General features: G+C 39.1%; 1 protein-coding gene across 26 annotated transcripts in view; it reads left to right on the forward strand.

Annotated features, from left to right (window-relative positions):
- EYA4 (EYA transcriptional coactivator and phosphatase 4) overlaps positions 1-17,120 on the forward strand; it is a 246,727-nt gene that overhangs the window by 123,035 nt on the left and 106,572 nt on the right. For all 26 annotated transcript variants that reach the window (XM_090039378.1, XM_090039393.1, XM_090039401.1 and 23 more), the window contains one exon: positions 5,650-5,699. In XM_090039378.1, coding sequence (XP_089895504.1) covers positions 5,650-5,699 — 50 coding nt within the window. The remainder of the gene's footprint in view (positions 1-5,649; positions 5,700-17,120) is intronic.

A 17,120-nucleotide genomic window follows, 5' to 3' on the forward strand; every position in this document is an offset into this window, starting at 1 on the left:
CACTTGGCAGCAGACCTGGAAGTGGACCAGAAGCACTTCCGTTTCACTTCTGGGTCTGTTGGAAAGCATGCCAGGGCTTCCGTCCCCCCATGGCCCCTGGATTGGTGACTGGTGCCTCCTGGGTCTGGGGGATCTCTCTGTGGCCAATTGTCAAGCCAGGGGGTGTTGAGGGCCCCCCGTGTGCTCCCCAGTGGACCCAGAAGTGGACCGGATGTACTTCCAGTCCACTTCCGAGTTCACCACTGAGTATGTGGGAGGGCCCCCTGCACTCCTCTGGGATGCTCCATCTGCCCGAGCGTCACAGCGTTCACGAGCCTTGTCTGGTACCTTGAGATATGTATAAAAAACATTTAAAGCTGTGTCTGTGTCTGAATTGCTCATTCTCTGAATCAGCATCGAATCTTCAGATTCAGATTTGTCCGAATCAAATTGGGGACAGTGATCCAAATCAACTGATCGAATCACTGTCCCCAATTTGGACCAAATCTGAATCAAATAGGGCCCGTTTTGCATGTCCCTACTACAGGTGATCACTTAATTCATTATATGACTGTGATTCATCCCCAAATATTATTGATCCTGTGCAGTGAATGCAGCAGGAATTTCTAGAAAAAATTATGTCTGATCATATAATTAGAAGTTTCCTCACAGCGCAGATACACAAAAGCTTAGCTAAGATTACACAGACTGTTCTGACTTTAGACAAACTGTACCACATAAGACAGCAGTGACTGGCTGTTATTTTCTATATAGACTAGCCATTGAAGATTGAGGAGACATACTCCTTGCCATTAGGTTTAACAGACATTTGCAGACAACAGAGGAATGGTAAGGCATGAGAATGTTGAGTTCAGTCCTAAAATTCTAGAGGAGAGCATACTGTAGTGAGTTATAAACCATTTCCTTCTTAATGAGCAACAGAGAATTTGAGGATGCTATAAATATTCATGTATTAATAAACACTGACAATTTTAAAAACAGAAAAGTAAATTAAGAAGCAAAAAATAGGGTGGAGAAAGGAAGAGGATATTTATAGACTCTGATAATGAGGTTCTACAATGAACTTTCTACTCCTTACAATTGTTCTGTGGGCAACAAAATCATTTACTGTACTCTTGGAGTGGATGCAGAAAAGAAATGGTGTTCATTCCTTGTAACCACTTGAAAGAGTATCCCTTACACACTCATCTCTTAAGAAATAACACTTTCTTATTTAGTAAATCTTTTCTCACCAGTAGAGCTCTTAGTTAGATGTGCAATCCAGTTTATGTGAGACCCCCAAGGCAAAGGTGAGTAGACAGTGTACTCATACTGCTCATTTCCTCACACATCAATCATAGACAAATAGCACCATCTATACCAGTTTCACTCAAATGTTGAAAAGAGTTCATATAACATGTATTTATCTCCTTATTTCACATTTGTTGAATATAGCATCATACAAGATTGTTTCTTTTTTGTACACCAGCGGTTCCTGGCTTTCTATTACTCTCCTTTTATGAGTAGGAACCTACCAAATTCATGATTTTGCCACTTTCACAGAAACAACAAATTTGATAGTCCCCTGTGAAAAAGTCCAGTCCCTGTGAAAAAACACAGGGACTGTGAAAAAGTAGGAAAATGGCCAGCAAGGGGGGGGGGGGGGGGGGGCAGCTGCAAGCTGGGGGAAAGTGGGAGCTGCAAACAGGGACCAGAAGCCCTGGTTTCCTGAAGCATGGGGAGAGGGAGAGGGAGAGGGGGAGGGGGCCAGGAAGGGGAAGGGAGATTTTGTGGTGGAGCATGGCAGCCCCCCCCCACCCCTCTGATTGGCAGAGGGGCCCTGGAAGTCCTCCAGAACAGGGCAGGACTTCCAGGGCCCCTGGGGTAATCAGAGGTGTGGGGGGTGGGTGGGTGGGGGTACTGCATTCTACCATGAAAATGGCACCTGATGCCATATCAAGACTGTGAAATCTGGATGCAGCATCCATGAATTAAGTAGGTCCTTATTTATGAGAAATGCATTTTTCTATGTTTAATGTATACAGCAAAGGAATTGCATAATTAATGTCTTGGGTTACTTGTAACACTAATCTACTGTTTATGTCCACAGTACTGCATTCAAGCAGCATTAGAATACAGTATGTACTCTACTGTCTGTCTTTCTGTTTCTGTCATTCTGCCAACCAAAGGACATTATGTCGCTTTACATGTATGTAGATGAAGTCAGTGGCAGAACTCCCATCATCTGATGAGGTCACTTCATATTTGAAAGGAGACAATCCCCCTGGTCAAAACATGACAGTTGCTGATGATAACTGCATTAAAAACAGAAGAATGGAAAACTACTGGAAAAGTGGTATTGCACAAAACATTAGGAGAGGCTAGACAATTTCCATAATGGAGTACAAAATGGTAGAATAAGAAATTTGATTGAGAATGCTTTGCCAATTAGTTACTAATATATGTAAATTCATATTTTGAATTAAATATTCATTTTATAGGCACAATAGGGTGATTGTTTTTTCAGTCACATTATTTTTATCCTGTTCTAATGAGATGATCTGATCCGGATCCTAATTAACTTCTAAGGCACCATTATATGTGGAGAATTTAGGCTTCTGAATCTCAACAGATGCAAAACCAGCTAGGGGCCTCCATTTTGGCCTGGAAAGATTCCTTGACAGCTAGACTTTTACTACTGCTCATTTTAAGCAGCATTTGAAAGCTCTGAGTATCCAAACAAGCACTTATACTCCTCACTTCCATCTAAACTCTTATGGCTGTTGGCTGTCATAACCCATTCCAGGTTGGAGATAGGTAGTGCATATGTACTAGGGCCTTACTTTCACTACTACTTGTCTTCTAGGCAGCATGGAGCAAGTACCTGCACCTGGCAGATTTTCCCTTAGTGACGCTGGGAGAGTGCCCACAAAAGGCATCCCCTGTCTCTAAATCCCACTGATGCACCATGGCCACAGGATGGTTCCAAAGGTTCTGTGGGTCAGATCTGGCCTGCACACCACAGATTGCTGATTCTTGATCCAAACTGAAGCTTGGAAATATCTAAATTCTGCTTAAGCTCCTACCATATGGTTCAGAGCAATCCTAATAGCTTATTCAGAGAATACACATGTAGCTCAATACAAAACTCTAGCCTAGGAAAGATGTACCACTTCTAATCCTTTTACCAGGTTATCTAGATGCAGATACATACCTACCAATGTGGAATAGGATGGTCAGAGCATAGGTAGTTATAAGTGCCTTCTGAGCATGTTCAGAAAGATAAAATTTTAGCCCCATAGGTGGAACAAGATACAAATTCTTCAAGAGTGACAAAAAACCCTCTTCACTGGCTATGTTTAGATGCATAAGTAGAAATAAGGGTGAAGTTACATCTCACACTTAGAGCCTTGTTACACATTAATTTTAGGTGGTTCCTGGAACTCTTAACCCTGGATTGCCCACACAATAGCACCTGAAATTAGTTTTAAACACACTTTAGGTGACTTAAGGTTACACCACTCCAGGGCAGATTTATCTCTGATCTGCATTACCTAGCTCATGTTCCATTAATGGCTTTCTGTGGCCAGATCAGGTGAAAATTGTCACTTCTGTCTGTACCTTTCAGTTTCTTGACTGCGCAGCTCTAGAGGACTTGCCAGTAGAGGGCTGGCAAGCAGAGGTGTGGCTAGGAGCCAGGATATACAGGATGCTGGATGACTGCAAATTACTTGTTTTATCTCTGTGGAGAAAATTAAAGTTACCTTACCATGAGCAAGGTAGTATGGCCCAGAGTTAACTCTTGCCTGAAGTAATTTTTAGATGCTCAGAGTTAACAAGCTTAATATGTGGCTGTTTTAAGTTCCATTAGTATAGTCTAAGTACAACGTTGCAATGTGTAACTTCACCCTAATCACCTTTAGGCAAAATAGGATTTAGGTTTTAAGTACATATATATTGGATTGTTGCTGCTTGTGGCTTAAGGCAGATAAATTTTGTCTATTTTACTTCTTATTTGGCTGTGTTTTTGTGTTCCATATTATTTTTTTGCTTGCATTCCACATCTAATTTTTCTTCAATAAGCAAAGTATAATGGTATAAAGTATAATTGTATATTTACAATGCTATTTTTATCTGAATATTTGTAAGAGGTGCCTGTGTTCTCAAAACTGTGTTGAAGCTTTACTGTATATGTCACTACATATTGAGATGGGATGGAAAGTTCCACATATTGAGAATAAAGTAAGATGACTAATCAGATATTCATGTTTGCTGGAGTAAGTTTTTGACAAAAATTAAGCAAAACGAAAGTGATTTTAAAGCAGATGGTTTTTATTTGTTATTGTTTTGGTTTGATTATTATTTTCAGCTGGCTCTCATTACAATAATAATGGTGCTTTTAAATTAACACCAAAAGAAAATATCCATTATTGCTACTGAAAAATGTTCAGTATAAATTATTATAGGCACAGTGTGATTATTTTGTAAGAGCCAGAAAAATAAAAGGAAAATAAAATGCCTCTAGAACCAGTATCTTTCAGTAATGTGGCATTGGTACCCCCACAGAATCTTTAAGTGTGATTTTTAAAAATGTTGCCAACCTTGGCTTAATTCTATGTACACTGAGGTCACTGAGAGTTTCTCCATTGACTTTTTAGAAGTTAGGAGTGTTAGGTGTTTAAGATTCCCACTGTCACAGGGGAAGGATGTCTTGATAGCACAAGATCTTTTGATGTAAGGAACTGAATTAGTTACGTAACTTTTATTTAGTAATAAGGGTAGTGTTCTTTAAGCATAAATAAGTTCAAGTGTTTCTGTAGATGCATATATGGATTTAAAAATTTTTGAAATCTCCACCATTTCCTTAGGTTATACATTCAAACACTTGCAAGCAAAAGGTCTGTCTCTGCAGAAAAGTTCCTGAAATTTAAATTACCATAGTGTGAAATTAAATCCTTTGTACACGATCCAGAAGAGCTGAGTGATATATATGATCTAGAAAAGATTATATTTTTAGGTAAAAAGTGTGTGTGTGTGTTGGGAGAGGAAGTGTTGTCCTTTAATTAGTTAACAGTATTTCATCCCAAACAGGAATCTGAAGCATGAAGTATAGCATATTTAATTATGTACTGTGGTTATGTGTGAACAATGTGTCTAAGAGATTTGAAGTTCATTGATGTATTACAAAATACATTAAACACAGTTACCGGATTCAGAAAATGAAAATTAATGTATGAATTATTTAGCTAACACTGCACTTTGCCCCAGAATCTGGTGTTTATTATTGTGAGCTTTAGCAGGAAACAGAGGCAGTATCAATTGGGAAAACATTTCTTTACTGAACTGAGAACAGTATGGCTTTCTAGTTTCTAAGTGGGGAACCTGGTTCTTTGGTTTCTTTGTTCCTAGTTAGACTACTCCCAAGCTATTTTAGCTGAACATTTTACATACTAATGGAGTCTAGGGAAGTGCAGTTGGCAGCTGTTCATGGGATAATAATGAAACACACTGTTTAGTACTGCATACTGCTGCTGTAAAATGCGGGAAGTATTTTATAGAGATCATGGTGAGCAGAGCTGTATCCACTTTAAGCGTTGTAAGTGCATGAACTGTGAGTGAGGAAGTTGTGTTTTCATATGAGAGTAACTGGCAATCATTTTGCTTTTGCAGGTAAAGAAAACGTGCACAGAATCAGATGTTTCAGAGCCTCAGAATTCCAGGTACGGTAACGAAGGGCAGATACTTAATGACTAGAGAATGTTGGCATGTAATTGTATGAAGTAGGGTTACAGATACATAGCAAGAGAGTTTGAGAGATTATTTTTGCAGAGTCAACAAGTGTGGATAGATTATTTTTAAATCTATTCCACCCTGGAGGCAACATGGTTATTTTCCAATTACGGATAAGTATTGAGAGTGGGGATGAATGTGGGGTAGAAACAGTTCTGACAGTGCCATAAGGTTGAATAGTCCCCTTCAGTTTAGAAGAAAATCTCAGTTAAAAATGATAAATATTGTAGTTAAAGTCTGTAATTCAGATCTTTTTTTCTTTCCTCATCCTTCTGTACACCTCTGATTGTTGCAGTTTTTTTAGTATTACTATTTACTTTCAAAGTTAGCAGTTCAGTTTTTATTCCAGTAAAGGCTGTCTTACCTATGTTTTTGTTTCTTTTTTTTCCCTTCTTTTTTTTTCTTTTTCTGTGGAACACATGCTGCTGTTCTTGTTCTGAAAGTACCACACTTTCTTTAAAAAAGTATGCTCTAAATACAGTTTCCTAAGTTTATGTCTATGTAGAGAAGGAAATTAGTTTAAGTTAAATGAGGTAGCTAATTCTTGGCTGTATTTTAACAAGTGAAAAATGAATACTACAAATGTGTCTTCCAGCACATGTACTACTAAATTGTTATGCCACAACGCATGGTTTTGTCCAAATTTTGTGGTGCAAAACAGCTTTATAACCTGCCATTATGTCCTGCATCTGTTTACAAGATCCATATTTGTTTCACAGAGATATAAAGAGTTTAATAATTAAAAGAGGGAAAAAAACCTCACCAACCTAAAATCATAATAATCTTATTGGAACACCAGAGCTAAGACATTTAGAAACAGTCCTGAAACCCCATTTTTCACCATACTTACATCTTAGTATCTCCATTTTATGTATGCAACATCCTTTCCTGCTTTAGGAGCCACCAGTAAAATTTAAGGACAGTGGACTAGCTACAAATAGAGCTGTATGGTACATCTGAATTTCTTTGATTTCCTTTTCATGTTCTTCATTTGCATATTTACAACTCCCTTTGGGATCATTGGCAGTTGTACACACATGGTTTAACACTGAATTCATTGCCCAATCTTGATTCTGTTGAAACTAATAGTAATTTTTCTACTGACTTCAGTGGGGACAGGTTTGGATATCTAATTCTTATTTAATTATGGTTTAAGTTTTGTCTCCTTCTCTGCCATGTTTGATTTTTAAAATGTTACCATTTTAAAAATATATAAGTACTTTCAAGAGCTTTAGGGTCTTGAACATTTGTGTAATTTCAGTGTGTGAGTACTCATGAGCTTAAAAGTTACATGCTCACGTGCTTTGCTGGATCGTGGCTTGATATTATAACAAGCCTTAGCTCACTTCAAGATAGCTTCATTATCCTTGTGACATCATAAGGTTTCTGATGACAGATGTACTGATTATGGTTATTCATTATATTAAATACAGTATATCTATTTTTTCCTTCCAAGTGCAAAAGAAATCTTCACTGTGAATGATTAAATTTATATATCTGATAAAAAGATCTTTAAAAAAGAAAAGAAAAATAAATTGTTGAGGGGGGAAAAACCCTTTTTTAATTTTGTTCCATTTAGCTTAAAGAAATAAAATGTATTTAAAATCAGATACAGTTTAAGTAAATGGTCCTAGTCTGTGAGTTTGTAATGCTGTGCACACAGCCTGAAGCAAGCTTTTATGTCACAAGCTGACATGCAATGCAACTGTGATCTTACAAAAGAATCATTGACAGACCTTTGATTAGACTGGTGCTAGAGGGCACTGCTATAGCGCACAAAATTTTAAAGCCTGGAGCAAGATAATTCTTTTCTAAACAAGTCTTAAGTGAAAACATTGCAGATAAATTGAAACATCAGCATAAAATGAATGCTGGAGACATTGCTTTACAGAACAGCTCCTGGCTTGGGACCTAAGGCCAATATCATTCATTTATTTAGCTAGCTTTATAGTATGTTGGTTTTGGATTTGAAACTATTACAATAAATGCAGATGGAAAGTGTTTTTACAGTAGGGAAGTAATTAAATTGGGTGTGGGAACTTTGTCAGGAGAATTCTTGGAGTGACATGTGTGTATCAGCAAATTCTTTGTCTTGCTTGGCCTTGGTTCCTCTTATGGAAAGAAACATTCAAGCTACAGATGTGACTAGTAAATTTGGGTAAAGCGAATTTACTAACCTTTGCAGTATATCAGTATGTATAAAGAATACCACATAGAAGTATGTGTGATAAAACTCAAACATCAATATCAATCTTTTTTGTTTATCCAAAATGGTTGTTAACTTGACAGATGTATATCCACATACATGAGTAAAAAACCACAGTTAAAAGATTTGCAAATGTGGTAGATGGAATGTTTCTCTGCACATATAAACACACACAAAAAGGATGCATGAAGATTTAATATCTCAGTCACACAGATTTTGAAACATGTTTTTTGAATGCTACATCAGGATTTAATTACACAAATTCTAGCTGAGTTTCTTGGGAACAGTTTGGCTAAATGCCATGTAGTTGTATGTATATTATGAATTTCTTTCCTTTTGTTTTAAAAACTGAGTTCTCTACTATAAGGTTTGGTAGCTAACTCAAACATGATAAATGGTAACTGTCTGTCACTGTTGTAGACACTACTGTTAAAATAGAGAGAAGTTATTACTTGCCAACAGGTGTACTTTCCAAGACACATAAGCCAATGGCAGAACCAGAGATAGTATATAGTATACTGTTCTAAATACATTAAATACTTCATAAGTAATTTGTAGATTCAGTTCGTTGATGTAGTGTATGTAATATATATCTGCACAACCTATGCTACCTGTATTTGTATCCTGAATTTAACTTAATCTGATTCTAACACAGGAGGAGCAACCAATAATAACTGTAATGCAATATAAATAAACACTGAGTTATGCCATAATAGAAGATAGAATTAACTTCATTTTTTCCCATTAGAATCTGGAGGAGAAACTTGTGCCACATTTTGATACAGGATTATGTGGTTATGACATGTTATTACATGTTATTAACCAAAACATGTGCCTGCTGTATCTCTCTTTCTTCCCAAACCAAACTAGACCTTACAGGATAAAACATAAGTTATTCAGTGGGAGTGTCTATATGTGCATTAATGTGTTTTTACTAATGCACATTAAATTTAGTACTTCCAATATGAGGTACTAAAGAAATGCACATTAGGCTTTGCTAATGCACAGCAGTGAAAGCACTTGCTTTTTAAGTGATGCTTATTTTGCACTAGCCTATTCCACTGTGCATTTGCTTATTAGCATGGTTTTTGACACCATGCTACTGCACATGTTAATGGGCTACTGCACATTAAAGCACACATGTAGATGTGCCCAGTGGATGCATATACATGTGATGCTACATTGCTGTAGTAACACACTACAGTGATGTAGCATCTGTTGACACAAACCAAGATGCCACAGCTAAAATACCATAGCAATGTGTTCCCCCATTATAGTGTGTTGCTACAGCAGTGTAAGGCCTAAAAACAACCATGCACCACTGGCATGGTGTAGTGGCAGGGCTGTTATTGTGCCAAGTGAGGCCCCAGAATATTTCACAGTCTGAACAGAGGTAGATTTGTAAATGGAACCTGCAGAGATCCCCATGTGCCCTTCTCCATTCATGTATAGAGTGGAGCCTGTACCTATGAAAGGAGGAGTTTCATTTCTGTGGAATGCTTTATTCTTACATTTAATCCAGGGAAGCTCATCAGCAAGGGCTCTATACAGTTTTAGTCAAGTGAGTTTAGTGACTTCTTTGTCTCACTGATGCTTTCTTCTCTCTGCTCTGTTTTTGCATATCCATCGAGGGGAGAGTTGTAGAAAGAGCCACAGTTCGGTAGCCCTAGAATTATGACTTCATCAAGAGCTGAATTTGGGCTCATGACTCCTGCTGATGTCTCAAAATCCATTAGATATGGGAGAGAAACTCCTGTTTTTTGGTCTTGATTAACTAAGCAGAAAACTCTGTTAGTTCAAAGTCACAGATTTTCTTCTTCCTTGCATGAGGAATCCTGAAAAGCAAAACTATAAAGCCCTTTCCCTCTGCCATTCTGTGTGGTAGGCTGGTCTCTATAAATAAAATTGGAAAATTTGTGGCCAGTGGTTGGAGGTTGGCTGCTCTTAAATTTACTTGTAAAAATACGTAGAGTGGTTACAAAAAAAACCAACCCCTAATTTCTCACAGAAGTTCCTCACAGAAACATGATGGATCTTTGATTGCCAAGGTTCATCTCAATACTACAAGTTAAAAAGAGTCATTTTAGTTACATGTCTTTGTCACATGAACTGTCTTGCTACCCCTTCTACCCCTTTACCATTTCCTATTTAATTTTAAATGAAAAAATCAAATGGAATAGAGATGTTGTCCTAAGATGTTATCTTCTGTCAGTCACAAGAAGGCAACGCAGTGACTGTCACACCCAGAGGCATGGTGTCCAGGGAAATCCCCCTCACCCCTCTCCCTGTACTTTCTCTGGATCCAGAAGTGGGCATCATCCAGCTGGATTTCACTGCTGTTGAGTGGAGATGCCATCTCACTTTTTTGCCACAGATGCCCATGCTGAGTGCCCCAAAAAACCTCATTTTTGACGGCACAGAAATAGGGTGATATCTCCCCCCAGTGTGAACTCCAGCCACTGTTGCTCCCACCCATGAGGAGCAGCCTTCTGTATTTTAAAACCTAGTGGTAAGTTTTTCTGTGAGTTGTGTTTATCCTCATAAAATCTAGATTGGCCCATTTAAACATTAAGCAGGAGTTTCTGCATTTCCCCAGCATCTCAAGGACAATTTAGGGAGCAAGCTGAAGACATACTCCACCCTTTTATTCCCCAATGGAATCCATGTCCCCACTTCTTCCCTCTGTCACCCTCCTTGGTCATGATGTACTCCCTGGAATTGTATGGACATACCTATTCCTGCATTCCCTTGTTTGCAGAAACTGTGGTTGCCTCAATCATTTATTGCAGAGCATTCTACTTCTCCTTGGCGTTGTTAAAAAGACCATGATAATTTAGCTGTCAAAGAACTAAGTTATTACAAGAAAAGTGTATATATACCTGAAATAAGTGAAGGAATGGTCATGAAATAGTTGGTTTTGTTTTTAGAATAATGTCTCATTTTGCTCCAAAATGATTGAATTCCAGAAAGGAATAAATACAGAATAAAAATGTGCAGTGGCCAGGGAAATAGCTTTGCAACTGTCAGTATACCATGTTTTTATAAGGAAGTTTACAAAGGAAGAGATATAGCAGCACAGATGTTTTGTATGAAAAAGTATGAGAAGCAAGTAAATTGAAAATGACAAGCTGATGCAAGTGGTTGTGAAAAGTGGGAGCCAATAATTTCAATCAGCAATCAGATATATGCTTCAGAATGTCTGTAAGTCAGTGAGACAACTCAGCATTGTAAACCATTCACCTGTACCTTGGCTTTTCAGTCAGTACAGACACTTGCAAAAATCTAAATACATTTTCCCCATTTAATATTATTACATTGTGGGTTAAGGTTTTATTGTATTACATTATGAATAAATATGTATATTTTTTATTGATTAAATGTCTAAATCAGTCTATTATTTATGAGAAGTTTAGTTCATATTTAGGTCCAATTTCACAAAATGATTTAGACGCCTGAAGTGGAAATAAGGTAGATTTTAAACACCTATGTTCCAGAGGGCAAGCTTTAGAACCCCTGCTTAACTGCAAAGTGCTTATATTTTCACCACTCAAATATAAATAGATGTTGTCTTGAGAGTGGGCTAAGACATTGTCTGTTGTCCTGTAGGGTCAGGCACCTCCCGCTGTCAAGGCTTTAGGGGCCTCACCCTGTGGTGCAGATGCAAAAGGGGAATTGACTGGGGCATGCCTTTGCAAACAAGATTTAAAAATAAAAGCTTTTCATCTATTTTGTGAAACCCAGGGTTCCCCCATTTGCAGAGTCAGGCTCCATTTGGGGTGTAGCAGTATGATACATGCACCCAGAGAATCCCCCGGTGGATAAGTGGGGGGTGTCAGTCTGCAAGCTGGTAAACTGGACAGGGACTCCTGCTGGGGAATTCCTGGGCCACACAGGGTAGGGCCACTGAAGCCCTGAGAGCACCTACCCAGGATAGCTGGAGAGCACCAGCAGCTCCAGGATGCCTTCATTTTCCCACCATGAAGCAAATAGACATCTGCTGCCAAAAAGTGGCACACATTTTTAAAAATTATAGTCATGCCCACAATTTGGGGCATTTGTGGCATGACAAAAGGCATGAATGTCTGTTATCAATTGATATCAACTGTTATCAATTCCCTGCTGGCTTGGTCTTTCTGCTATCATTAAATTTTTTATCACAGCACAAAAGTGATGTCGTTTATCAGCCTAAATGCCTAGAATACTGGTTCAGTGAATGCCCAGAACCACTGCCAACTAGCTGGGCTGAGCAGTTCAACATCTATCGCATAACTATTTTGGATGCATGGACTAGCCATCCCTATGCCTGGTCTTTAGGAGTGTTTGGAGCATGCCTAGCACACACCAACAGCATCAACGTCAGCCCCAAACTCAACAGCTGCAACTACTTTCATTCAAAAAACACAGTGAGAAGAGTAGATAGTGCCTACCACTTTTTCTGTAACAGCTATTTTTATGTAATAGCTTAGCAATTACAGCACACACCCAAGAAACAGGAGATATCTCTCACTTCCCTGAAGAATGCCTTAAGCATAAGGTTAAGGGAAATCTTGGGTGGGATGGGTGGGCACACTCTTCAGCCCTCCTGTTCAAGCTGTGCTGCTGGGAAGGAAATTAATTCAGTATTCATGAGGCCAGAGAGAGAAAAAGCAAGAAGGAATGATGATTCAATAGCTTAGTGATTAGGGTATTCACATGGGAGGGAGGAGATATGGGTTCTTGTCACTGCTTCCAGGAAGGCTTATGCATTTTGAATGAATCAGTCATTAAATAAGACCTTGCATTTTAGCATTTTGGCTAAGATCAGAAGTTCTGGGAGCATGTACCATAACCAAGATCTCCCATACCAGGAGAGACTAAAAAGTTGAGGACTCTTTAGTTTGGAAAGGAGAAGACTGAGGGGGGTTATGATAAAGGTCTATAAAATCATGAAGGCTATAGACAAAGTGAATAGGGGACTGTTGTTCATTAGGTCGCAGAATACTAGAACTAGAGGGCTCCCACTGAAATTAGTATGGCTAGGGACAGACATTACACATAAACTGGTTTAAGTGATCATAAACTGGTTTAAACCTATAACAGGACAGATGTTCAGTGCACATAAACCAGTTTGAGAATGCCTGAAACTGGTTTAAGATAAACCTGGTTGAATCAGACTTAACTGATTTGGCTCAAACCGGTTTATGCAATGTCTGTCCCAGACCCCTTGCTGTTTAAGATAAACCAGACACCCCCAGCATCCCAGCATGCTCTCTGGTCTGGGTGGGGCTCTTTGCTCCACAGCAGGGCTGGCTCCTCCCCTGTTCTCTCTGGCTGGAGCTCCAGAAACTGTGGGCTGCTTCCCCACTCTCCCTCACCACCCCCTGCTAAGCAGGAATTCCCCCCTCCCCTATGCCTTGTTGAGAGATGTCTGTGTATTCGCTAGCAGACCACATGCTGGCTATAGTCTGTGCTGAATCAACAGGTAGAATCAACAGGCAAAATCAACAAGTAGCTGGTAATGTTCCTCTGTTGTTTTCTTAATTGGGTGATTAACTGTTACCAGTTCCCTGCTGGGTTAATTGAAGCATCCTGCCAGGGCCTGGCCATGCCTTTCTCAGCTCCATGCTGTGGAAGGAAGGGAGGACTGCTCTAGTGCCCCCCAGCTTCTCTCCTGAGCCACTGCAGGCATGTACCTGCATTTCTAGGTTGTCTGTCTGGCTACAAAGCTGGTTTAGCCTAGCCAGGTTAGACTAACCTGGAAAGATTGAATCAATTCAGGCTCAGGCTTTTTGAATGTCTGTCTCTAGCCTTGGTGACAGTTTTAAAACTAACAAGAGAAAGTACTTTTTATGCAATGTGAAGTTAACTTGTGAAATTCATTGCCACAGGAAGTGGTAGAGACTGCTAGGTTAAAAAAGGAACTGCATAAATTCATGGATGATGGATCTGTTAGTGGATATTGAACAGAATGGTTGGAGCTGTTTCCTGTGGCATCTCTAAACCAATAAATGGTAGGTAACAGATCACTATAGAGATATGTGGTTCTGTATAGCATCCACTTCTGCCACTCTCATGGACAGGATACTGGGCAAGATGAACCATTGGTCTGACCCAGTATGGCACTTCTTATGTTCTCTCCACTTCCAAGTAAATTTCTTCAACTCTAGGTTGCAGAGTCATACTCCCTCTTGTCATAATCTCTCCCTCCCACCCTCTTTCTGGCCCCATTCATTTTTACAAAACAGGAGGAGTAGAAAGTATCTTCTCATATCCCCATGTTCTGGTCCTGCCTGGGGCCTAATGGTTAGAGCATTGTCCTGAGAGTGGAAGACGTGGGCTTGAATCTCATCAGACTAAGAAAGAACTAAAACCAGGCCTCTGACTTCTTGGGTGAGAGCTCCGACCTCTAGGTTTTTACATAAAATGTAACTTTCATGTCATTACCACATGGCGTTGGGGGGGGGAACCAGACCTGGTCCAAAGGCAACCAGTCTTTACATTGCTTTTTTGGGGGCTTTGGATAGCCCCTAAAGCATGAACAACATGTGTCCTGAGAGGCTGGGAGGGCACAGCGACCACCCACAGGTGGTGGCAATGGGGGCATTACAACAGTGAGTGGGGAGCTCCCACTGGTGGCCATAGCAGTGGCAATGGTGGGGGAAGGGCAACTGTCCACAGGTGCTGCTGGAGGCAGTGGCTGATTGCAGGGGGTATACTGCCGATCTCAGGGGGTGCATGTGCACCCTGTATACATCACTACTGCCCTAAAGAGTTCTAAAATATGTGGTATATTTACAGAAATTACTGTAATCTATGTAGAGTACAAACAAATGGCTGTTGATGACATCATGGAAAGAAATTTGAGTAGCTTGTGTTCATAAATTCTTGAAATATAATGTGTAGCTTTACTCAAAAAATGTTATGGTCATCTTATACATTTGAGATCGGTCACAACAAGCTTTTTTCTTTATTAAAGTTATGCACAAAATCTCTCTTTTCCCCTTTGTAAATAATAATCCAAAGCCAGTTAAATCAGTGTTAAGACTCCCATTAATATGAGGAAACTTTAGATCAGACCATGGGAAAGCTTTTAAGGAAGAAGAAAAACAGGAGACATATGTTAAATTTGTCTCATATATCCTTAGATAGTTATGATCTTTCATAGATTTGTAGATATTCATATCTAATTGGTAAAAAATTGTGACATCGAAATTGATTTAGTAATTCCTCAGTTAGGTGAAGCTCAAATACACTGTCTATTGGTTAATACAGTGTGATATACAAGGACAGGTTGTGTCAGGGATTTTAAACTAATTACTGCAATATGAAAAGAAATGTCTGACAGCAACTACAAAACCACTTAAGAAACAGAAAAGATATGTTATATTTAGAGCTAAGAGAAAAACCTCTGACAAAGAGAAACGTATAGGATTTCTTAAATGAAATTTTACCCTTCTATAAGTGAGTTGCAGTAGATGCTAGAATATAATGCACACAATGCACGCTGGAGCTTTTAAATATAAAGGATTGTAATACGTTTATTTTTTCCTTAACAAAAATTCTGTCAGCCTTCAAGAGCATATTGTAAAATGTGTTTAAATCCCATGAATAAGTGAATTATCCATTATATGAAATATTTCATGGTTCTGATTTTTTTAAATTGGATACTTCCAAATACATGCCTATAAAGAAAAAGTTCTTGGCATTTACCATTTTGCATTTATCAGCTCACAAGAAAGCAAATGGCATTGACAGACAAATGGATTATCAAATGGCATTGACAAATGGATTATCATAGTCTTAATCTGAAAATTGCATTTGTCTTTAGCTGGACAGAAGACAGCATCCCCTATCACTTTTATAGCTTTTTCATCTCTGCTACAGAACATTGACAGCTGAATATGAATGTGTTATTTCAATTTGAATACAAGGTCACAACATTTTTTTTTACACTGTCAAAATGTATAAAGTAATGTATTGAATTAGATTATCCATTTCTTTTTTTATTTCAAGGGCACTATTCACGGTATTTTAAGCATGTACTTTGCTGAACTAGGATCTTTATGAGCCTCTGTTGAGCCTGACATAGATCCTAATTTTGAAAGTGCTTTTCACTGTAGACACCTGTTAAGAAGAAAACATAGTTGAGATCACAAAGAGCATGTATTTATTACCCTTTAATTTAGTAAATTAAATAATTGCTAACTCTTGCCTTTGAACTTCTGTGGAAGGTAGTGGATTGAAGATAAATCTGCTGCTTAATAGTAAAACTGATTAGTAATTTTATAACTAAATATTGATTGATTTGACAAAATAAGTATTTTTTCACAAAAATGGATATGTTACTTTTGACAGAAATGGAATTTCAGGCCAAACTTAGAGAAAGAGAGATTTACCTCTCCAAGAATAAATAACTGGTAGTTTACTGATTAGGATGCTCACCTGACATGTAAGGGACTACCATATTTTCTCACATAAAACCCATGTCTTTTTCTGTAAAAACAAGCTGCAGATATCTGGGTGTACACTATACATGAGGAAATATGGTAATGCTTTTTAACTTTCAGCCAAGGCAAAGAGCATTAAGCAGGCACTGGCCCTGGGTGCGCCCTAGGAAGCCTACATCTCAGCGCTGCTGCAAGGAGTTTGTCACCAGCTGGAGGTGCAGACAGCTCACAGAAGCCCTGGGCAGAGAGTAAGATGTCTCTGTCTGTTGCCAGGCTGCCTCTGGCTCACAACAGCCTGGGTCAGAGAGCAGACAGCCTAGCCAGAACAGATAAGCACCCCCCAACCTCTCCAATGGTCGTATAATACCACATTCCCCCCTCTCTCTTCCTTCCCACTCTTCCAAGGGTACCAGCAGAGTTTGCTTTACCTCTGGTTCTCCCCACCCCCACTTCTGAACTTTTACTTAGGCTAGGAATGCAGGGGTAGCAGTGGACGTAGTCTTTCTGGACTTTAGGAAGGCCTTCAACACTCTCTCTTACCCCATTCTCATTAAAAATTACGAGACTGTGACATCGACACCTACACAGTCAAATGCGTCACTAACTGGCTGTAGGGATGTACCCAGAGAGTGGTGGTGGATGGGTCTTTATTGACTTGGAAGGATATGGACAGTAGAGTTCTGCAGGGCTCGGTCCTCAGGCCCGCACTGTTCAACATC

Source organism: Crocodylus siamensis, chromosome 1, assembly GCF_052110815.1.
Source record: "Crocodylus siamensis isolate JL-2025a chromosome 1, ASM5211081v1, whole genome shotgun sequence".
NCBI lineage: Eukaryota > Metazoa > Chordata > Crocodylia > Crocodylidae > Crocodylus > Crocodylus siamensis.